The following is a 14,292-nucleotide window of genomic DNA, read 5'->3' on the forward strand; positions in this document are numbered from 1 at the left end:
ATCCCTCCATCATTATGAAGCTTGTGTCTCATACTGTGAATAATTTCATTGATCAACATAATACCATCCATGATTTGACAGTTCTTAATAAAAGCACTTTGACAGTAGTTGATCACTGTGGATATGACCGCCTTAAGCCTATTAGCAAGGATCTTGACTTTGATCTTGTATAATGAATTGACAAGATTGATGGGGCAGTACTCTCTTAAAAGAGGTAAGACATTGCACTTTAGGAATCAATGTAATAAATGAAGAGTTAAGCCCTTTGTTCAGCTTACTGGTAGACATGAAGTTAGAAATGAAGGCATATGATCATTTTTTATGAAAGCCCAACTATGATTGAAAAAAATTGAGATTATACCCATCATGTCCAAAGGCTTTTGCCTCGTCACAACTCCATATGGTAGACTAGAGTTCCTCCATGGTTATCGATGCCTTAAGATTGCTAGCATCATAAGTGCTAAGCCTTTTTAACGGCAAGCAATCAAATGCTGGGCAGGGCCAATGGTTGCAATTAAAAAGGTTCTTAAAGAATTCAAAAGTAGCACGACGTACCTCATCAGGTTGAGAGACCCAAGCGCTATTAATTAAGTTTCCCGCTATAAAGTTTCGGCAAGAGCGAACTTTAGCCTTGCACTAGAAAAAGTGAGTGTTTCTATCCCTTTCCTTAAGCCACTAGATACGAGATTTCTAGCGCCAAATAGATTTCCGTTGTCGTGAGGCAGACCATAGTTGCTGCATGGTAATTCTTTTAGCATTGCACTCATCTTTTGCGAGGTCCCTCAAGCTGCAGATAATATCAAACTCCTCAACCTTGTTCTTCAGCACATTAATAGTGCTATCAACATTGCCAAAGAATACTTTGTTCCCATGTTTAAGATGAGTTTTAAGCCTGTTCAACTTGACTTTTAAACAGAAACTCGAAGAGCCATTGACAGCCGTAGAAGACCATTTGAGCAACCATATTCATGAAACCCGGAGCTGAGAGCCAGCAAGCAAGCAATCTGAACAGCCTTGTGCCCCAAAGAAAGGTGATATTTAGTAGCAAAAGTTTTATATAATACTAGCTGTAAAAAGTATTTGTAACAATTCCTTCGCACAATTTGCTCTAAAATGTAGTTTGCAACACTTTTTTTTTGGCTCAGCTTGCAACACTTATTATGTCACAAAAAATTGCTTTCGCAACAAGATATAAATTTCTGCAAGATTTGTAAAACGCATTTGAGCACAATTTCTTTGTATATTATTGCTGCGAAATATGATTCGCGATTATCAGTTACAACTTTTTAAACTGTAAAAGATAAATTTTGCAATGTTATAAAAGTGACTAAAAATAAAATTTCTTGTAGGGAACTCAAAGAAACTAAAAATTTATCTATTTACAGTGGTAATTGTGATATTGTTTGCATTGTCTTTCTACAATGACAGATTTATATCCTGGACATCATAGATAACGAGTAGTCAAACAACAAATAACCCTCAATTCTATCGTCAAAATCATGAATAAGAGTGAGCAAGATCATGACAGGGGATTACAAAGTACAGAGAAAGAGAGTATAAAAATTCAGCCCGTACTTGAAGAAAAATACATTATCATGTAAGTTTAACTATGCACTTTTCTTTCGCAAGATTCTATATATCCAATGTGAAATTTGTACTGTACTAATGTCCTTTATCAACAGCTACTAATTTCTTATCTCGACTTTTTAGATAGCTTTTGATAAGCAGTTCAGCAACCATTTTAATTATAGCAAACTTGGAAGGATTTTCCTTGAAAATTGTAAGAAGGTTCTAAAGATCCAAGTAAGGTAGCCACTTGACTTCATTATTCCATCAAATATTTATCAAACTAAATCCAAAAATCAATGACAATTATGCAAAAAAGAAAATGAGAAATTATTTATTTGTCTTTTCTTTTTGTTTTTTACTGTGCATAGAGGTTTTCTTTTTGTTATAGTATCATTATTACTGCAATACTATTGTTGTTAGAAAACAAATTAATGATGCAAGGTATCTGGGTTATTTTTTGATAAAGAAGAATTAAAAGTTAAAAACTTCCATTGATAAAGATAAAGTTGTTACAATGCAACTGCAACCCATCAAAGGAATCGATGAAGAGATCCAATCCAAAAGAAAACAGAGAGAAGTCCTAATTAATCCTGCTCGCTAGTTTTACTCCATTTACCGATAGCCTGCAGCACTGCTTGCTTAACCATCTGAGAATCGATGCCTTCAGCGTTACCTTGATTCTGAAAATCAATAATTCTTGCTTTAGAAAATGCAATTAAAAGGAGTCGGAAAGAAGGGTATACCAAATCAAAATTAAAAGAATCAAAAATTGCATTCAATGCAAAGTACCATTAGCTTCTTGCAGCACGTCCAAGCAAAATGTGAATCCAATGCTAACCACCCATTATTGTGACAGTACATTAATGAAAAAAAAAATTAGAAAAAAAATTGTGTGGTTTAAACCCATGTTGTACAATTTACATGTGAGGTTTCTTCTTTCTTCATCGTCGTCTTCTTTTTTTTTTTTTTTTAATATATAAAGATCGAACCAAATTAATAAAATGCACAAGTACTAAACCAGATAGTGCTTTTAGTCCAAAAAGCAAAAGGGAAAAGAAAGGAAATGGAGAACCCTACATGACAAGACATATCCGAATCGCATTCGAATGTATAATCAATTATGCCACAAGAAATTCACTTCTCTTGTAGTTGAAACCCCACTTTGGGATTAAAGAGAAAACAATAAACGAATTACCATACTTACTTCTCCTCCAATCGCTTCTAGTTGGAAATTGTCTTCGCAAGAAACCCTAGCATCGAGCACGTCGAGGCCAAGCTCTTCGAAGGTTTCCAATATGGAAACAAGCAAACCGGGGCAGTTTTTTTCCAAAAACACATTAATAAGGAAACCTTTCTCTAGGGTTTCCACAGTGACCTGCTGAAACCAAATAAGAAACTTAAAATCAATAAAGGAAGCGTGTGGGGTTGTTTTGCTCGCTAGTTAGATAGCAAGCAGATGCAGAAAAGGAGAACAAGAGGAACTGTTTAAATCAATAAGCGAAACACGTTTATATATATATATATATATATATATATATATATATATATATATATATATATATATGCAATTTTGATTGATATATATATATGTATATATTCAGTACCATAGGCAGAGGATTCTGGGAAGTTGAAATTTGTGAAGTTCCAATTTCTTGGTTCAGTTTGTCCACCTTTTCTTTCAACTCCCCTATATATCTTGATGCATCTACAATGATTGAGGTCTTGTTCACCTGCACACAGCATAAGAATCAATAATTAACCAAATAGAAAACGAAATAAAATATCATGATCATCGTCACCCTCTCGCCATCAACAAGGTCTTCACACCTGCTCTTAATCTCACGGACTTAAATATGTAGGGATTTTTTCGATTCAACACATGCTTTTAGGCGTTCTTGTTCTTGATTTAATCTCATGGTTTCATTGTTAAGATAGAATAGAAAAGAACGATAAGAACCAGGAGAGAAAAACTTCGATTATTATGCTTAAAATTAAGAGTTTTAGGGCAATTTACAGCACTGGAGTTGGTAACAGAGCGAAGCTGCCGCAATTTCTGATAAACAGCTGCTTTCTTTTGATCTCTAGAAGACATGACGCTGCCTCTAATCCTTAGCTCAACTTTATATTGTCAAAATCTTTGGCCTTTGCCCTTTTTCTTTTTCACTGCAGGTCTTTGAGGGGTATTTAAAGGAGCAGCATATCCCCCATACCTACATGATGTAGTTGTGTAGTTGTTTGTTTCCTGCATGAGGGCCTCCGTTTCCCCACATGAAATAATTATTCACCATACCCAATTTACGGAACTGACCTTATTAATTTACAAAGACTTTGTTGCTTCAAAATTCAACAGAAGAGAATAAATGAATATTCTAGAAGACACAAAAAGAAAAAAGTGAGGATATAAAAAAAATTACAACCAAATTATTATTTTCACATATGCCTAATCTCAAACTAGTACTTGTCGGGGTCTGGTACATGAATTTAATTTCTTTACTTGTAATCATATTTATGTGGAATTCATGGTTATAAAATATTATTATGGTTTGTCTTTAAAGGAACATTCCAAAGACTAGAATTGAAAATTGTCAATTTCAAAAGTCATATATATGTAAGAAGAAAAATAAAGAGCTTTTCATATTCCAATTTTGTAAATGTTAGAGTTCATGGCAATGGAAGTATTTTCCTTTTTTACAAAACCATATGAGCTTCCATACGTAGGCAGATTCATATATGTGTATATATGTAGAGTAAATTACACCATTAATTACTTAAATTTGTCAAATAACTATATTTTGGCTACCATTATCCTAAAATTTTTATTTTAGTCACTAACATTACTTCACTTAGACAATCTACTATTACCCTCCGTTAAATTCTAAGGGAATGCCAATTTAACTATTATCTTAGTTTTTTTTTCCTATATGATGTTGACGTTGAAACTAAAATAAAAAATTACATTCATACAAATTAAGAAAAGATAAAATAAAAATATCTTTTAATTTTATGTCAACATCAAGTAAGAGAAAATGCTAACATGGCAATTAAAATGACATTCCCTTACTCGTATGTACAGACAAACGTATGTCACATATACCTATGTGTGTAAAGTTGTTATTTTGTAACAACTTAAATTTAAGTAGGATTAGGGTCCAATATTTGAATTTTTGCCCCCTCTTATACCTCTCTCATATATACAAAAAAAAAAATATGTTTGTATTCTAAATCATACAATCCTTTATTCAAGTTCAAGTTCAACAGTATATAAGAATTGACCCATGACATGAGCGGAATTCAAAAAAAATAAATTTAATAAAATATATGAATGATGAATTCTTTTGTATAAGATATAAGTTGATCACCACTTAATGGATCAGGTAAGGCACATTAATTGTACGAATGTCTTATTTAATTCGCATTGAATGAACAAAATTAATAAAGACCTACAAGTAAAACGACCTTTACACCATAAACAATACTAGAATTTTATAGGCACAATGCCTCTATATTGTCATGCCATTATCATTTTAACTAATAATCAATTAAGAGTACATACTTAAGGTAAAGTATATAACCTCTGTATTGATTCAAGGGTTACAAGTTCTAGGAGTTTTATACATAATTACATACCTACGTATTTCAAATTTATGCATCAATTTAATTCAATTGTCAAGACTTCAAGCTACAAAGATTTGAAATTGACTGAATGCCGTATGAAATATTATATGTAGAAGATTTTACAATCAAGATTTATAATGTTTGAACTTATTTTGTAATTTTTTAGGATTTTAATGTAGAAATTTTTCCCTTAATTTTTGGTGCTTTTAAAATCTAAATCGCCTTTCAAAAAAAAATCTAAATCGTCCAATTAGTGTCCTTTGAGATAATTATATTAGGTATATTTACGGTATTTATTGATTTGGAAGAAAAGAATCTCCTTTGGTGGATCCATGATGTTTTGGTGTGTGGGGATTTTCACTTGGTGGTTTCCCACTATTTTGAAGAGTGAATGGTGTAATGTCGATATGAGTCTTGATCTTGAGTACGATTGTAGATTCAGATCGATACTTATATAATTTTTCATATAAATATGCCTTTTTTTAAAAAAATGTTTACATTCTTCATCTTGTTTCTTTTTTTTTGTGAATTTAAAAAACTTAGTTATTTTCTGACCTAATTAAAGAAGTTTTATTGTAGATTTAATTATTAATTATATTTAAAGATGCAATGAAGAATAGGGATTTGAATTTCAAAATTCAATAGCTCCCAAGTAACGTGGATTAGCTTGAAGTGGCAAGCGGTAGAGTTTGAGTTGAGATTTTAGGTTTGAATCTAGCACTCTCACTTGTAAAATAAAAAATAAAACCCGTTAACCCTTAGCCACCATATCTCCAATTGTGAATCATATAATCTAATTGTGACGTATAATTTTTTTTTATTTGGAATAAGAGGAGATTCCAACATTGCTTTTTGAATAAGAGATTATGCACTAACCATTAAGTCAAATACTTGAATGTCAATTATATAAAAAATGATAAAAAGATTTAACTGCATAGAAAAGATAAACCCTTATGTATTTAAATTTTCTTTTCAATGCTTGAATATTTGACTTAATAGATTCAAAGAATTCGATTCGAATCTCCTCTTCTACCAAATTAAAAAAAAAAATCATTTTTAATCAATTTGAAACCTCAAAGTAAAAATCCTAATAACATTTGGTATTTAAAATGGGGCTATAATTTGATAAGTATAACTTCGACTAATTAATATAGCTATTTTCAATTACATGTCTCATCTAGCTCATACATGGTGGAATTTGTTTAAAACAAATTAATGAAACAATATCAACATCGTGTGCTTATTCCAACATTTCTATTTCTCTCTCTCTTGACTAGCCAAACCCTAGTCAAAATAGTAGCTAGCTTGGGGATTGCCATGCATTAGAAAAAAAATTGCATCGGTTTCCCTTACTATTTTGAGTTTCTTTCTTGTTCTATCTAGGTAACTTTATTCTTTGCTTATATCATAGGGTAAAAAAAAAAAACAGAAAGAGAGAGAGTAAATTCCTAAAAAAGATTACATGGATCGATAGTTGTGTAACTCATGATCTAGACATGTAAGAGATCTTAAAAGTCTCACACTATGGATAATCCAAATGAATGCATTCCCTTTGAAGAAAAAACTGAATAAAATAATCACTCGAATGCGTCAATGATGTTAAGTAACAACAAGAAAGAATGATAATCTAATTTTCTTGATTGGAAAGGTGACCAGATTTATGTACAGCCATAGAAAGAAACGAGAAGGTGTGGAAGGGGGAGGGGGAGGGGGGCATTTTAGTATATAAAGTGTAGAGGGAGAAATAGGAAGGGGTGGCATATATTTGCATGAGAGAGGGACAAAATCATGACGGCGAGTAAGAAAGAGAGGTAGTAATCGCTCCCGTGAGAAGGATTTGGAGGGATTGACAGCTAAACAACCTTTGACGCTTCCTTCGCTGCTTTCGATGCTCTCTCTCTCTTAATTTCATCCTCTTTCCATATGCCTCCTCCGATCACGAGCAGATTCCTTTCTCTCAACGCGTACGTACAAACGATCCCACAAACCCCACCTTCTTTGCACGTGCCTTTCCTTTCTCTCTCCACATGACATTCTTCTCTTCTTCCCATAAATTTGGTGCATGCTTGATGCTTTAGACTTTGCTATCCTTTTGTCAATGGGATCCTGTGCCTACGCGGTATTCTTTTTCTTAATTAATTACAAATAATAAGCTCCATTGCCCCCACTTAGATTTACTTATCAAATTTAACATTTTATGTACATATATCATGAGATTGAGTTTATATACAAGTTAAAAATACCTTCGTAAGCCACATCAATTTCCAATATATATAAAGTAACAGTTATATTCAGTATACTTAAAAAATCCATTAGTTGAACTAAATTATAAACTAAGAAATTAAGATTTATACATTTCAGGACCTTCTCTTTGTAAAATATAAGTTGACACAGAATGATGAAAATTTGTGTGTTTTAAGCTTTGTTTTTTATAAAAAAAAAAAAAAAGACTTAAATCAAGTTGGACTTGGGTCTAGAACAAGTCTACTGGGGTCATGAACTCACACTGTGTATGTTATAATCCCAAAAAAAATTTAACACTAAGCTGACTTAAATCTCAGAAGCTAGCTTGCTTTAGTCTATAAGGAGGGTTGCTGTTTAAGAATTAAGTTCAAATCAGCGGATGGTTTGGATCCTAAAAATCAAACAATGGGCAAGAAACAACCTACTCCTAATAATCAACTCCGACAGTTTAGTGATTTCAAACTATAATAAGTTAATAATACTTCCTTTTCTTGTTTAATTTTTCCTAAGAAATAAATTAATGGTACAAATGGATCCATCTTTTGTCGTGGGATGAATACTGTTTGCCATTCCAAGATAACTTAGTAGGCATGCTCTTCATGTTCAAAACAACTGCGCATGCAAAATGATATTATATATACTACCTATGTGGGCGCAAATCTGGTTCATTGAAACACTGTTTCCTCTTTATTCGTTCATCAATTTATTATATTCAATTAGGGTCATATTCCTTCCATAGTTCTATAAAAGGTTTTCCGTTAAATTAATGGTACTGTATCCTAGAAGATAACATATTAAAGAGCAAAAACTAGAACACCACTGATTACTTTTTCCGCCCTTGTTTTTTCGAGTAGTCGTATCTCTTCCATATATCCATAAAAGTTGTGATTAAAATTTATGGTGCTACATTCTAGACGATAACATATTAAAGTAATATTAGAACATGGCTCGTTATCCAATTTCAGGGCCAATTTTATTGGAGAGGATCGATCACTAATTTAGTTCATTTGCATTGTCAGTAGCTCTCGGTGCTTGCGTTTAGATTTTTTTTTTTTTTTTTGTTGTCTGTTGCAGGCTACGCCTTGTTTCATTTTTTGGATTCTATCGGAATCGGCAGACTAGTTGGCTGCTTCACTGGCAGGCAGCTCTTTAATTAATTATAATTTCCATACAACAGGCATTTCTGCTTTCTGTCGGATGAATCCTTCTTATACTGAAGATTATCTATCCTCAAGGATATACGCGCGTATATACGTGGTTGTTTACCTATATACAACAGGTTATTAATCTCGTAATCCAAACAAAAATTATGTGAAGATTAATCATGCTTTTTTCCAGGTCAGTGATAAGAGAAATAGATCTTTAGAATCATTAATTATCAGAAGCAACTAAAGTGGAAGGGTGAGCAAAGAAATTATGGGAAAAATCAAGAGGAAAGCATGCAGAAATTGTGTTGTACTATATAATTGAACAAAACTTGGATCACCGGGGTGATAAAACGTGTCTGCATGCTTTTGCACAGTTTGCAGGGAGACAACGCGTAAATGCGATGATCAGATTTTCATATAAAGAGATTTCTTATAGCAAGTGCAATGTCTGCATTCAACACAAACAAAAGCAAAACGTACCCACCAATTCACATGTGTGCCAGTCATCGCAACAAAACAATCCTTCACATACAATACAGAGCCAGCTCCAACCTTGTCTCTTGCCCTATCTACTTGCAATTATATTCACCCTTCATTAGGATTTAGGTGCCTAGGCGCTAGGAATTATTCACCATGATTTTTCTTAATTTGCATTCACCTTTATTCTATATTACCAGACCTACTTGAGTGGATTATTTATTATTTAATTTACTATCACAATCGTGAGATTAACACTTAATCATTATTCTATTGAACATCCACTTTCGAAATTAATCATAATTACAAAGCTGAGTGATACACGCTCTGGGTAATAATCAAACTTCTCTTCCTACTTTTGCAAGCAAGGAAAAATGGGGCCCCATCAAATTGCATTATGCAATGGAATAATGTGAAATAGCCTATATAAAATTTTAGGAATAATAATCAACAACACGAGTTCTTCTTTCTTGACTGATTGTAATGATTATATGCTTACATAGTTGTACTGAATTTTGATTTAACTTGTTGTCTTCCTTGAACAAATTCCAAATTGCTTTCTACGACACTAGATGAAGTGGTTGATAATTGGACAACGCTGGTGTTGGAAACTTTGACAACAGTCTTCAAGCTTTTGTCAGCTGAGGGTGACTTGGTGCTTATCAAGATGATAGAGCTACTATAGTCGAAATCGACAAAAAAACCTATCTAAAATGCTTTATCTTCAGGAAAACCTAACAGCATTGTTTTCAATCCACCTGAAACTGATCAGATTAACATTTAGTAATTAATTCATACATACAAACACCTATAGAAACATTAATTCCGTGAACTGAACGTAAGGTTACAATTCCGGTTTTGTTATCACTCTTCTTAGGATTTGATTGTTCTTCTCCTATATTTTGAGGATGTAACCTTTTTATTATTATTTTCTATGTTTTGGCTGACGACATATATTTACAGGAGAATGCTAATTGCAGCTTCAAGAATACACCTGTATATTCCTAAATGAGAACAGTAATGATAATGAGATTGCTGATCTGTAAACCATTTATTTTTATAATATAACCCTGCAGAACATACATAGTGAAGAGCATGGGAATATGGTTTAGTGTCCAATCAGACAATTCGGATATTTATGCAAATAGTGCTAAATTTGGAAAAGTATCTCGTGACAAAAACCATTGTTTTTCTAGACATAGTTTTCTGGCAAATGAGATTCCAATCCATAGTAGAAACAGAGAAGAAACAATTCCATGATGGACATGCATTCAATTCAAAGTAACTAAGGAACTAATTATCATATTATTGTATGGAAATATGATGTGGGTGAGTCTTCTGAGCTGTGTATAAAAATTTACCGTGAGTGAGGTGTTCTGGGTTGTCATTTGTATTGGGTGCTTCAAGGTGTTCTGTTTTGGACTGTGTAGGAGTGGATGAAGGCAAGAATGACAATCTTGCTTTCTTCTATTCTGCCCAGGATCAGTATGTATTACTGAATTCATAATAAAATCCCATCGATTGAGCAAAAAAAAAAAAAGGTCTAAACTCCTAATAATTAATTAAGGAAAACAATTTGATCAGATTTTTCAATTCCGTGTATATATTTACTCAAAATGGAGATGCTAAAACAAGAAATTTACTGATGCAAAGATCAATTAAAAGATGATCACATCCAAAGAGAAATTTGATTGTGAATGAAGACATCATACTACGTACTTAGGATCAGAGTTCTTACATTTTACATATTTTTTGTTAATCAAATAATGCATCTGTTTTCTGAGAAGGGTATATAACGACAGAAGTAGGGTTGGGTAAGAGTTTAGATTTTATTTTCATTTTCAAATGACACAAGAATATGCAGCCACGGCCAAAAGAAAATCATCATGCGTACAAGAAAAACTCCTTTGTTGCTTTAATGCTACAGTGATCAAAAGGGAAACTTGGCCAAATTCACAAGTCCTAGAGTAGAGAAAACTCGACTTTGCAGAATAGTTGTAGCCGTAGGAGTTTAGAATAAGAAAAGTTATTTCCATTAACCTGTAAAGCTGCCTACAGTTCCTATTTATCAACCTGCCAAGACAGCACTCAGATTAGGAGCACTTGTATATACAGACAAGGCAGTCCATGCTTGCAAACAAGCTTCACAATCTCTTGACAGCTATATCTATTTGTCAACATTGAAGTTTACAATGCAAGCATCGGCACTCAAACACCCCAAATAGCCCCTCAGAGCAACATATGTGCACACATATGTAATGCTGTCATCATTGAAGTAGATTGAATTTTTCATATATATAATTAAGCTATATATGGTCAGACAATTGATTCTTTTTAACAAGATCAATCAAATAATGAACTCTGAAAATATATATATCAAAAATAGAAAATGAACCAGTTTAAAAAAAACTAACATGAAAGAAGAAACTTTTCACATAATTTAATTAATTACATAAAGCTCACAGCATTCAGCTATAGGTGCTTTGCTAGCATATCCCAGAGATTTTTTAATGAGTTGAGTTAATAATGCTGCAAAATAAATCAATTCTATTGTTGTCTGTTCACTTTTTACTAGAGGCCAAATATTAAGCTACGATTATCATTCAAGGTAGAGAAAGAGGGCTTTGTCTATAAATGGTTAAGGCTTGTTTGCCTGATGGGGTCTCCCTGGAGATTGACAAGTGATGTTGTAAGTCACAGAGGGTCCAGGGGCAGACAAAGCCACGCCTCTCAATTGTGACGTGAGAGAGTTGTGACATTAAGGTTCACGGGCAATGTTCTAGCTTGGAAACACAAAATTTTTTCTTTCAAAAGCATTTTTGTGAGGAGAGAAAGAAGATCTGATAGGAAAAAAACAGCATGCAAATATATAAATGATAAATAGTGTACAAATTAGTGTCCATGTCCCATCTCCTCACATGTGGGATCCTCTAGCAAAATCCACAGCCACAGGGTAAAACAAACACAAAGCTAAAGGATAGCAAACGTGGATGAAGAATCCTCCCTTTATCAAGGATATATCGTCCGTAGGGACACTAGCCCACTAGACAGTAAAGATTATTTCTTTGAACTGGATGTTTAATCCCCCACAAAATAGGAGAAACAAAAGACCTTTCTTCCGGAGCTACAGGATAAAGTTGATAAGTACTCTTCAATTAATGATTCTGCGTTGCAGCACCTTTGCAGACTTTTATTATCATGCAATATTTCTTGGAACGATAAGTGTACCAAATTCTAACACATGCATGACCCGCAACAAGCTCTTCCGAGTCTTTCTTTCTCTTTTCATGTTAGGGTTAATTACACATTTGCCTCCAACTATGATCAAATGTTTGATTTGATACCTAAAATTTAAATATTCACAATTAGTTACTTAGTGTCACTTCCATTAAATAACTTGTATTTGAGAATAATTCCGTTAGTCAAATAGATGATATGGAAAAAAGAATCAATAAGAATATACCACATGTCTATCTCCTGTTAGCCTTTTTTACCATATCACCATCTAACTAACAAAGTTAGCAGGGTTCACAATCTTCTTCATGGAATGAAAGTTAGAGTAATTAATTGTGAATTTATTTTTTTTAAGTTTCCAATAAAAAGTTATACTATAATTCCAATACTAAATTTCTTAGCATACAAGGCCAAGAACCTAATTCGCTCTATGTAAAATGATGTCGTCATCAATTTTTTTTATCTAGGTATAATTGGTTACCTACTTAAATATATTTTTTAATGACATCTTAAGTTTGTCTTGAGCTCATTTAAAAAAATTGGTTCCGATCTACAAAACAGTTTTAGGATTCAAGAATACGGTAACATGCGGAGAATGTATTAGCACCCCATGACATCCATTCAAATAACGATACTAATTAATTAACAATGTGTTATCCTCTTTAACCTTAATTAATAGTCCTTGATTTATTATATTTTATCATTTTTTATTTAATTTTTAATTTTTATTTTGTTACCTATCATTTAAATATTGAAAAATTTTCAAAAGACTTTCCACTACTTTGGTGGGACTTAGAAAAATTTCGTCACCTCAACAGCATTCAAGTAAACATGCTTATTTTCTCAAAGAGACTTTATCATCAAGCTTATTTGTCGAGAATTAAACTTTACTATTTTTTTTATTATTTCAATTTCTTTTTATTATATATTTTGTTTGTACTAGTTGTCAATTTTAATACAAAATAGAAATTATATTAAAAAATTTTCAAAATTCCTTCAACGCTTTGATAGAATTTAGGAATTTTTTATCACCTAAGGAACTCCTCGAGAAACTCATCTCTATAATTTTCAAGAAACTCCCATCATTGGAAAATTTCATTTATGAGCCAGATTAATGTTAATAATGCACATGATGCACTCATGGAATGAATAATGGAATTTTTTTTTTATTAAATAGTTGATAAAAATCTTATATTAAAAAATTCTTCTAAACTCTCCCATGCTTTGGTAGAATCTAGGACCTAGAGAATTCCTCGAACAAATTGTCTCTACAATTTTCTCAAAAAGATCTCATCATCGGAGATTTTTATCTACTCACTAAAATAATTATCTCGAATGAATGCAATCATAACGAGGAATGAATGCTAATGATGCAAAATGAATAGAAGATTTATTTGTTGGTAATGTTGTTCCCAAGTATTTTATTTTTTAATTATGTTTATTATTTAAAAAAAAACACAATTCCTTTATTCACTCCATTATTTTTCACTACAATTATGTTCATTTTGTTATTTAATATTTAATTATTCTTTTTATATTAATTAAATAAATTTTTTAATTTTTAATTAATAATAATTATTTAATAATTATTTGAATTAATTGATTATAGAAATGGAATTTTAAGACTCTCTCAACTCTTTGATGGGATCCTAATTAATTCCTCACCCTATGAAATTATTTTGCAGTTATGTCTCTACATTTTCCAAAAATTTCATCATAGGGATTAATTCAAATTAATTTTTTTTCTTTAATTAGATAATTTACACACCAAACATACAATAAAACATTAAATAAATATAAAATATATTTTAAAAAATAAATTGACCAATTTCATTTTTCACAAGTTTCTTTAATAGTTAAATTTTATCTCTATATGCGTAACCCTTGCGATACCTCTATTGTTGTCAATTAACAAATGAAAACCGTTGCAGCGTTATCACAATACAACTGTATGGGTCTAATAATAGAGTCAACCACTAACAATTCTTTAATGAGATTTCTCAAC

General features: G+C 32.0%; 1 protein-coding gene across 2 annotated transcripts; it reads right to left on the reverse strand.

Moving 5' to 3' along the window:
- Window positions 1-2,034: 2,034 nt before the first annotated feature.
- On the reverse strand, window positions 2,035-3,751 carry LOC18602264 (transcription factor bHLH93-like). Of its 2 annotated transcripts, none has more exons than XM_018119284.2 (4): window positions 3,584-3,751; window positions 3,174-3,299; window positions 2,774-2,944; window positions 2,035-2,249 (listed from the first exon to the last, which is right to left on the reverse strand). In XM_018119284.2, exons 1-4 carry the CDS (start codon window positions 3,659-3,661, stop codon window positions 2,154-2,156), a joined length of 471 nt encoding a protein of 156 aa, XP_017974773.1. In that variant the 5' UTR covers window positions 3,662-3,751; the 3' UTR covers window positions 2,035-2,153. The 2 variants fall into 2 exon arrangements, with proteins under 2 accessions (XP_017974773.1, XP_017974772.1); XM_018119283.2 differs by having other exon boundaries at window positions 2,774-2,947; window positions 3,584-3,742.
- Between the last annotated feature and the right edge of the window lie 10,541 nt (window positions 3,752-14,292).

This window comes from Theobroma cacao, chromosome 4 (genome assembly GCF_053813885.1).
Source record: "Theobroma cacao isolate CCN51 chromosome 4, ASM5381388v1, whole genome shotgun sequence".
In the NCBI taxonomy this organism is placed as follows: Eukaryota; Viridiplantae; Streptophyta; class Magnoliopsida; order Malvales; family Malvaceae; genus Theobroma; species Theobroma cacao.

Bases quoted from the DNA above. Each gene is read 5' to 3' on its own strand.
- LOC18602264 (XM_018119283.2), bottom strand. From the start codon at position 3,661: ATGTCTTCTAGAGATCAAAAGAAAGCAGCTGTTTATCAGAAATTGCGG. The intron at 3,300-3,583 runs GTAAATTGCCCT...TGCTGTGTGCAG, and splicing joins CTGTTACCAACTCCAGTGCT to GTGAACAAGACCTCAATCAT. The intron at 2,948-3,173 runs GTACTGAATATA...ATTTGGTTTCAG, and splicing joins CCCAGAATCCTCTGCCTATG to CAGGTCACTGTGGAAACCCT.